At 33.7% G+C, this 10560-nt stretch overlaps 1 protein-coding gene across 4 annotated transcripts; it reads left to right on the forward strand.

Moving 5' to 3' along the window:
• Positions 1 to 8603: 8603 nt before the first annotated feature.
• LOC126732469 (probable methyltransferase TCM_000336) lies at positions 8604 to 10560 on the forward strand. 4 transcript variants are annotated; one of them, XM_050435324.1, is made up of 4 exons: positions 8604 to 8771; positions 8888 to 9295; positions 9374 to 9646; positions 9984 to 10560. In XM_050435324.1, the coding sequence occupies exons 1-4, from the start codon at positions 8640 to 8642 to the stop codon at positions 10314 to 10316; spliced, it is 1146 nt and encodes a 381-aa protein (XP_050291281.1). In that variant the 5' UTR covers positions 8604 to 8639; the 3' UTR covers positions 10317 to 10560. The 4 variants fall into 4 exon arrangements, with proteins under 4 accessions (XP_050291281.1, XP_050291282.1, XP_050291283.1 ...); XM_050435325.1 differs by having other exon boundaries at positions 8668 to 8771; positions 8891 to 9295; XM_050435326.1 differs by having other exon boundaries at positions 8683 to 8796.

The following is a 10560-nucleotide window of genomic DNA, read 5'->3' on the forward strand; positions in this document are numbered from 1 at the left end:
TGGAGAAATGAGTTTATCCAAGTAAGGCCATAACCTTGCCACAATAATTTAAGTAATCACCTTATACACAATGTTACACAAACTGATAAGTCTATAATTACCCAAAGTTTCAGGACCCTGAATTTTTGGAATCAAGGCAATGTGAGTACAATTTAAAACCTCCGGCACTCTCCTATCTGCAAAAATCTTTTGAACCTCTTCAATCACGGAATTCCCCACAGTGTGCCAAAACTTTTGGAAGAAACCTGCATGAAGCCCATCCGGCCCCAGGGCTTTTAAAGGTTTCAAAGACCAAAGGGCTGCCTATGCAACGTGGCATTTGAAAAGAAACCTTTGTAGAGTAATTTTGGTTGTACAAGATTTAAAATCTGTGTTTTGGCTATTACTAACCACTAGCATGTAACCCGTGCTTATGCACGTGAATGATGAATTTTAGTAGTGTTATTGATATTAGTTTGGATTATTAAACATACAAGACATAGTTCGACCATAATATTTGGAAGTACTAAAATAGTTTTTCCTTGCAATTTTCATTTACGCCAAGTTTCTTATTACATTGCTATTACATATATAATTTTGAAAATCATTATTGGATACTACATATAAAATATCAATTCACAGTTATTGTCGGTGCAATTCTACTAAATATAACACAAAATAAAATAATAAATTGCTTAAATAGTATCTCCTAAATTGAATAAGGATACGTGCATGTGATTGTTTAGCTTAATTACAGTTTATTACGTGCAATATTTTCACATACAAAATATTTTAATAGAAACAATATAAAAAATATGCTCATTAGTTTAGAGAAAAAAATTATAGCAAAAATCTAAACAACTTAATTTGAATGGAAAGCTAACAAAAGCAAAATCTAATTTTGATTCTAATTAAATTTTATCTAAACTTTGGTTTAAAAAAGCAAAAAAAATATATATATATATATATATATTAGCTAGTTAGTAATGGACCGCACATAGTCATGATATTTTAAATAAATGATTTATAAACTTGAATTATTTTATGGGTTTCCGCCTACACCAAAAACTGATTGGTGTCTTGGTTTAATGATAAAGAGCTATCATCAGAAGCAGACGTTATAGATTTAAACTCTCTAAAAAAAAAAACTTGAATTATTTTTAGTTATACAAAAAAAAAAAAGGTTCAAAAATATAAAATCATTCAAAAATTATGTTTTTTTTTAAAATTTTTTTTTTATGGTTTATTTATGTTGAACTCTTCATTTTTTACACTAAATTAACTCATTTGGAACAAAAATTTAAAAACTTAGATTAGATGGGACACATGACGCAAAATTAATCTTTAATTGAAATCAAATTTTTACACTGAGTTAACCAACTTGACACAAAAATTTAAAAACTTAGATTAAATAGAATACATGACGCAAAATTAGACTCTAATTGAATCCCAAATTGAAATCTAATTAAATTTTCTCTCAATTTTACCTATTAATATATATATATATATATATATATATATGTATATAGATTAGAGACAAAATCCTCCCAGTCTCTCATTTTTCTTCTTCTTTATTAAAAATTTAGACATTCTATATCTGTTTCTTTTAAGCAGGCTTTATGATCTTGTGCAAGCTTGTAGATATCAAGTGAGCGTCCACTTAACCTTGCCCGTACTAGCCCATCCTCATTTGCACACTTATTCTACACTCGACTCTTGCTTGAGCAAGATCGACTAAATGTCTATTTAGGTTAGCTGTTTGGACTTAAAAAAAATAACTTGATTTTTAAAACTATAGTTAAATACCTTCTTTTCTTTTTCTTTTTTTTTTTTTTTTTTTTTTTTTTTTTTTACAAGATATAAATTTTACTTTAGCATAATCTAAATATATATGTGTGTGAATTTTGAAGCTCCTTTTTCGAGATTTGAATCCCGATCCTTACCTCCCATACCCCATAAGCATTTATACTTATGGAGTGATCAATGCACCAAGAGTGTGTAATAGTAACTGCAGTTAAATACTTAAACGTTTGGTAATTATACAGCAAAAAAAAAAAAAGTATTGTTTTAGTTTTTTTTTTGTTGAGAAACAAAGTATTGTTTTAGTTAATTGAACATTTAGATAAAAATGGTATATAATCGCTGGTTTTGTGCAAATGATCCAAAATGACTTCTCTATAAGATAAGGTTGCAACAAAAATAAAAATAATAACCAATACATTAAATAAATAAAAAATAGTGTTTTTTCTCCCCCAAAGACATGCGATTATTTGTGTTTTCTTCATTTTGGGTCGTTCCACCTCGAGAGGTAGAAAACCAATACAATAAACTCCTTTCATTTACACCGGCCCAAGCCTGAGCTAGGCCTCACTACATTAGAGAGTTGTTTCAGACAAGCTATACTAGACTTTTCGTCTTTGGGTTGCCTCCCTCTTGCTCCTAGACTATGACCAGCAACATTACCTGGGCCGCTACTGAATAGGCCCTCCAAGGTGATTGTCCTTCATTTGATTTTCTCTCACTCTCTTGTCCGTGTCTCATAGCTGTCTATAAAAACAGTTTAAACTACAAAGCACTAGTAGCATGGGCAGCTACAAACATCAAGGCCGTTTGGTATGGTTACTTTAGTAATATTATTTGTATTTTTTAAAAATATATATGGATGAAAAAGTGTGTAAAAATACGTGTAATGTTATTTAAATATTGAAAACTATTGTTCAAAATATAGTACCAAACAGCCCCCAAATTACAACACATTAATTTTAATTTAGTGTGCATTTTGGCATTGGCTTAAAAAATCAGTTTTTTTTTTTACTATTTAGCTTATTTTGGTTATTATTTATGGGTCCCATTGTACTTTTTAGTACTATTTATGGGTCTTATTGTACTTGTGGGGGTAAAGTTCGCCAGTCAACGTTGGGCCATAGTACCTGTACTAGGCCCAACCATAATAAGAAGCGAAGACACGGGTGGAGGACCCCCCAGCCCAATCATGTTGGGCCGGGCTTGCTTAGGGGCGTCCGAGGAGGAGTACCTCCTCGGATGTACCAAATGGGAATCCGGTTCACTCCCTTTACATGGCGAAAGGCCATCCAATATCAAGGAAGAGTGCATGACGTTTGGGGGGGGCAACCACAACTGCCGCATTAAATGCCAAGGAGCAACTTTTCCAACCGCATTAATGTGGAAAGGACAGGAGAACAGGATTATCTTGGCCAGTGCAACTCACAGAAAAGAAGGAGGATATCCTATAGGACAGGCACTCAAGTAGAGGCCCAGATGATTAACAAGTGTAGGGTCATTATCGTAGAAAGGATGCTATATAAGAGAAGAAAATCCCCATGGTCAGAGGATCGCGAGCAAGAGGAAGAAAAACAGAGAAAAAGAGAAAGGAGTTGGAGAAAAAAAAGCAGAAGATACAGCCCCACGGACTGTTATCCCAAAAGCTTAGAGGAATATCCCCACGTCCAACTGGTTGCATGACTTGTTCGTAACTACGTTCACGCTGTCAAGACCTAGTTCTGTAACCTACTCTCTACAAATTCATTGTTGAGGGACTTTTGGGCCAGAATCGCTCGCCTGTTGGGCCTGGGCCCCAAAAACCGTCCCTACAGTACTATTTTAGCTACTTTTTAACTTTATTTATAGTATTTTCAGTAAAAAAATTTCAGTTTTAACTAAATAAGCTGTTCCCATATAAACACTTAACAAAAAAACAAACAAAAGAAACAACTACCAAACAAACTATCAAATTGAAGTAAAATAAAAATCTGGTCTTAATAGCCCACCCTAGTTCTGATTCAAGGCCTATCATATGCTAGAATAAGCTAAATAAGCTTTCTTGATGCGGAGATGTCTAAACAGACTATTGGAAGTAAAAGCTTTCTATAATCCCGGAAACGAATCCCCAGAAAAATCTATAATGAACTTAAAATTGTTTGGAAATCCCAAATCTTGAATCAAAAATGGAGGTTCAGACAGTATATACATGCACTGCTACTACTCAAACTTCCTTCAATTTACAGTATCTTTTTTTTCCTATAATTCTAAACATTTCTTCTTCAAATTAAGAATAGTATAATGACCTCACAACTTCCCAAAATTTAATTCCGTGAAAGGAACTTGTTTCAATGCTTTTGTTAGGGTGGCATGATAGGGCTTCAAGTAAGTTCAAGCATTAAGCCACAAGGACAGCGAACAACATAATTGCCAAACGCATTACAAAGGGAGAAGAAAAAGGAAAGAAAGAAAAGCAAACAAAAGGGAAGTAATTGGAGTTATTGGTCAGCCAAAGGAACTTCTTTGTGCGGTGTATGTGCCCTTACTATTTGTAATGGACACTGACCAACTCAGAATGAAACATCCTTATCCTCACTACGCTTTTGCCATTCTTACATCTTGAAAAGTCTTACACGTATCCAGCCACTACTGCTTACGACTTACATATCTCCACTTTGCCCTGGCCCCTACCTCTCTGGTTGCAATGATAACGAAGAACCATAAGACTGAATTACTAGGGATTTTTTTAGCCCATTAGGAATTGTGATTATCCCTACCTTATTGATTGCAACTTCTATATTTATTATTGCTTCCATTGCTACTCCACCATTGCTATGCTAATTCCCTTCTGGTTAGGCAGTCGAGTTGGCCTTAATAAGACTCAATTTTTGTTGACGGAGGTCAAACTAGAAAGAAAGGAAGCCGGTTTAACCTCATTGGGGAAAGGCAAATCCATTCCACCTTAGCCTGATCCCGTGCTTATGAAATCATATTAAATATTTGACGATACATTTTGTACCTTGGTAAAAAATTGGATCCGAAAGGCCATGATTGGGAATTATTTAATTATCTTTTTCTAAGAAAGAGACATAAGTATAAGAGAATTATTATGGACGATTATCTAAAAACTAAACAAGGAAAATAATTAAATTAGTTGGAGAAGGTTCAAAAATCCTTTAATTGAAAACCAAAGCTTTGAGATTGGTAGCAACCAATCACCACAATTAGTTGTCCGAGTTAACCAGGATATATAGCTATAATCCCCGAGGACTTGTTTGGGTGTAAGATTTTATTCAATTTTAAGTCAGCCTCTCCCACTTCAAAACAAGAAGCTTCACAAGGAAGTCTTAGAGATATCTTAAGCCTATTAAATCAATATTTATTGTTATGTAATTACGGATCAATTCACATTTAATGCTATAAGATGGGGGGTTTAAGATTATCTAGATAGAAGCCCCCTATCTTATTGCCTCATGGAACACACCCTAAATTTATCTTGAAAAATTATAGGACCACAAACAAATTCACAATTTTTATTGGGTAATGAGTTGTAGTAAAAGTTATAAACTTTTTTGTGGTCTTAATATTTTTTGTCCATCTTCTCTCAACCGAGATGAGGGCAATGGTGAGTTGTCAAAACATCTGCACTTTATTGGGAAATGTTTATCAATCCCACTAACAATTGGCTAGCAACACCCTGATAGTACATTCATGACATTTACAATCACTTTGCTAGTTTGTTCCTTTGTTAGAGTTCTGATTTAACCATCGAAAGATATGAGACCAACCCCATAGGTTGGTCCCTGATCTAGAAAATAGATTCTCCATTTTTTTTTAACTTTTTTTTACAGGTTCTTCACTATACACACAACATTCCAATCTAATTCCCGCTCTGTTGGATTCATTGGTGTGATTCCTCCTATTTAAATCCCCTACCTACACTCCTACAGTGATCTTTGTGTAAACATCCAGGCAGATTCAATTTCACCCATTCCTACCTACAGGCTACAGTGATATTTTGGCTGAGAAGGTGAATATGTCATGTACTTACCATGGGACCCCTTGGTCCTACTTATAGGCTTATAGCCGACACCCATGCATTTTGAATAACTGTCCCACAAGAACCAAATTAGAAAACAGTGATTTCAGATGCAGAATAATTTCTATATTCTTTTTCATAATTGAGTTTACAACCCTGCCTCTGTACTTATTCTTACCGAATTAAGGCCCCATTTCAAGTTCATGCATTTATATGGTAGTGAAAAATGGCAATTTCATCGTTTCAAATCAATTTTTAATGGCATCTACCACAACTACATGGCCCTCCCTCATTATGTGACCTGGTCAGTCAGCTGCATATCCCTTCTACGACACTTGTCAGGCACTCATGCTGCTTTGTTTCAAGGTGATAGACAAGAAGAATCTAATTTTTCAAACAAAGCTAATTTGATTTGATTGCCTCAAAGTTGCTTCCCTTAACCAGGGGAAGTACTAGATATACAAGACTAGAGAGGTGTCCCCTATATCATCTAAAGGTGTATGGTTTTTGTCCTCCATTTTAGCTTACTCTTGTACAAAATTTATAGGAGTATGGTTTTTGTCCTCCATTTTAGAGGTGGACCCCCAGATATTCACATAGTTCCCGTTACTATATATATATATGGTAATTATTACTTTTACTATTTTTAAACTTATAGTCCTAATTGTCATAATTTGGGATATCTTATGTTACTATTGGTCCTTGACCGATTGGTTGGATGTAAATTTGGGTGTATAGAAAATGGTGAATGTGGACGTGGATGTTTTCTATGGACACCAAAACTTTACTATCTCATATTGGAGAAAAAAAATGGAGAGGAAAATTTGTTAGAAATTTAAGTAGCCGTTTTTCACCCCTTATCAATTTGTCTTTTCAATCCTCTATTTAAAATTAAAGGACTAAATTTGAAATAAAATTAAATAAATAAGCCCGAAGTTACTAAAGTTAGACATCTCAAAAAACCAACAAAACACTATTAACTTTTTTTTTTTTTTTTTTTTTGGCTGAAACAAACACATAACTTAAGCAAGGTGTGATATACTCTTTAACACTACAGGGCTTGTATTTTGAAAATGAAGCAACAGTTCAAGCACTTTGAACGAGGGTGGTTGCATGCGTGCTCATAAGGATTAGTCCTAATATGGGAATAAGCATTAATGCATAACCAGATTGAGTCCACTTGCATGTGTGCTCATAAGGATTAGTCTTAATATGGGAAAAAGCATTAATGCATGACGGGATTAAGTCCACTCAAGCACTAATGCTATTTTTCAATTAAGCACTAGTTATTGCTATTTTTCAAAGAGCAAGCATAAACAACGAGCCAAAAATTAGAATTGGTTCAACCAAGAGGTGCACGAAGACAAACAGTCCAATTTCAGGACTTTAATTAATTATTTTATTACCCAGTCATGACACTGTACTCATGAGGTATTTGACTCTCTCGTGTTCATGGCGGGTCTTATGATCCTAACAATACAAATGGATTCATTGTGAATGCTAATGAGTCTTACTATGATACCATTAAAACCATGATCAATCATTAATCGTGTATGGTTGAGCTTCATTAACATAAATTATGTTGCGCACACCCAAGAAAAAAAAACATTTTACACATATTAGATGCACTATTGATTATCATAATAATTAATATGCTAGCTAGATACTTTTTTTTTTTTTTTTTGGGACAATTCAATTGTTGGGAAAAGAGTGATTTGAACCTAGATGTTTTCATTGGAAACACTAAAATATAATAGTTAAGCTACAAAACTCTTGACATGCTAAATACATATTACTGGTCCCTAAATTTAACCTAGGAGCAATTTAGTGTCTAAACTCTAAAATTTAAAGTTATTATTGCTTTTAATCCTTTAGTTGATATGGGCCAATGGCGGCTCTAGCATTATTTTTTAGCGGGTTCAATAAGAAATATAAATTATATAAAATTTTAAACAAAAGATAAATTAAATATATCGACATAACAAAAACAAAAAATCTTTAATACATAAAGTTTTACAATTGCATTCTACAATGTTTCATATCTTGAAATTATTGCATGATATCTTCATTATCAATCCTACTAACTACATATGTTTCAATGTACATAGTCAAGTAATCATTCATCCACTAATTTCTCATTTGATTAATTTATTTAAAATTTCTTAAGATCTAAATGAGCTTTTTCTAAGGTTTAAGATTAGTAGATTCTACTTTTGTTGTTGGGCTAATTAAATTTTTTTCCCAGATTTTAGATCAAATTGATTTGTCATTGAGATTTATCTTTGGGTTTAAAAAGGTTAAGATATTATTAAGATGATTATATTTAAATTTATTTCAATTGGACTTAAGGTTAGGGAGTTCAAACTTTTATTTTAAGTGTCAAAACAAGAAAAATAAAATAAAAAATATTATAATATATTTTTTTTTTTTTGGGTTCAATTTAGGGGGTTCATTTGAACCCCCTGGGCTCCAAGTGGAGCCGCCCCTGATATGGGCAAACTAAAAAGTGACACTTTATCACTCAACTAGAGCAAGAAGTGACCACTAAAAAATTTGTTGGGAACTAAAATGGATTACTTAAAATTTTTTTTTTTTAAGAGATTGAAAGTGATTAGTTTATCTACAGCGACAACAACAATTGCCACAGTGAGGGTGGCAGGAGGGAAGCTCCGGTCTTTTTGCTAAATACCTAACTCAACACAACCTGTTTTAGAAGCTAAATACGATCACTTTTAACTTTAGAGACTAACAATCGTTCGTGCATTAAAGTTTAAGGGTTACTGTATATTTTGACCTGACAAATCAGGAAAAAGGTAAACCGAAAGGTAAAGCACTACATGAAATGCCTTTAAAAAGAGAACAAAAACAGCACTATGTTCAAGGGCAAACTCCAACCAACATGGATGTGGAGAAAGTCTTCCGTATGACTGGAGGTGATGGTGTCACAAGTTATGCCAAAAATTCCTCATTTCAGGTCTACCCCTTTTGTCTCTCCTGGGGTTGGAATGCTCTTTCTTTTGCTAATTAGTTTCACTATTTCCTTATTTTGCTTTTCTTTGTTTTTAAATTTTTTTTTTTTTTTTTTGACAGAAGAAAGCGTCTGATATGGTGAAGCACATAACCACAGAAACCATACAAGAACTTTTTGTCACAACTACTCCAAACAGCATAGGCATAGCTGATTTGGGTTGCTCTTCTGGACCCAATTCCTTAACCATCATCAAAGATATTGTTAAAGCTGTTGAAAGGACTAGCAGTACATTAATGCTGCATCAACCACCAGAGTTCCGCGTGTACCTTAATGATCTTCCAACAAATGACTTCAATTCAATCTTCAAGACCTTGCCAGAATTCTACAGGGAGCTTAGAAAAGAAAAAAGTGGTGTGTGTCCCTCTATTTTCATTGGAGGTTATGCTGGCTCTTTTTATGGAAGACTTTTTCCCAACAATTGCTTGCACTTTGTCTATTCATCCTACAGTTTGCACTGGCTCTCAAGGGTATGACCATTTTTTTTTTTTTTTTTTTTGGTTTCTTTTTTTGAGTGCATGCTTATAATCAGCCATTATATTATGCAGGTTCCTCCAGCACTTTACGATGAGCAAGGCAGGTCAATAAACAAAGGCCACGTTTACATTTCTGAATCCAGCCCTCCACAGGTTTCCCAGGCATACTATAAGCAATTCCAGGAGGACTTCATGTTGTTTCTTGGGTCACGGTCTGAGGAGCTCATTGTTGGAGGACGAATGGTGCTTATCTTGCTTGGTAGGAGAGGTCCTGACCATGTTGACAGAGGCAACTCTTTCTTTTGGGAACTTCTCTCACGGTCCTTTGCCAATTTGATCTCCAAGGTAATTAATGGCATATTATGTACTATCATATAGAGCAAATTTCGTGTATACATATACAAATAATCAAAGTAAAAAATTGATTTTCTCACTTTCTTTCACTTTTTGCCCCACTAATTATCATTTCATGACACACGTCTCTTTCATTTTTAATTTAAAATAACTATAGTTTGAAATGACAAGAAAAATAAATTAGACGTGCATATGACATATTACAGTCAATGAAGAATCAAGTGGAACACTAAAAATTAAACAAATTATTTTTTTATTCATACATGTATAATACGTGTACATCATCATGATTTTAGTTTTTTGTTTAATTTGTTGGTGTCTCTTACAGGGAGAACTTGAGGTAGAGAAGCTTGATACCTATGATGTGCATTTCTATGCACCATCAAAAATTGAAATAGAAGATGAAGTGAGAAAGGAAGGTTCTTTTGAGTTGGACCGGCTGGAAATGTTTGAAATAGAGAGGGATGAAAAAGATGAAGAGAGCTATGGTGCTGCTGTTGCAAGGACAGTTAGGGCCATCCAAGAATCTATGATTTCCGACCATTTTGGACCGAGGATTTTAGACAATTTGTTTGAAATCTATGGAAGAATGGTGGATGAAGAAATGGCTAAAGAAGAAATTAAGCCCCTCACTTTTGTTATTGTTCTAAGAAAACTATGAAACTATGAATCGAAGGAGGAAGGCATAATAATATATCAATGGGATGGGATGAACTTGTGTTAATGTTACTGCATGTGTTTTGCAGTCATCACTTTGATTTGAATGACAGAATCATTTGGGAGGTAGAGTTTTAGACTTTTAGTAGTAAAGCTTTTGTGATATAGAATTTAAGTGAAATGTTGTTTAGTATTTTAAATGTTTGGTATATAACAATGAATAATATTTTGAAGTTCTGAATTTATAA

The sequence above is a fragment of the Quercus robur genome, chromosome 6 (genome assembly GCF_932294415.1).
Source record: "Quercus robur chromosome 6, dhQueRobu3.1, whole genome shotgun sequence".
NCBI classification, from domain to species: Eukaryota; Viridiplantae; Streptophyta; class Magnoliopsida; order Fagales; family Fagaceae; genus Quercus; species Quercus robur.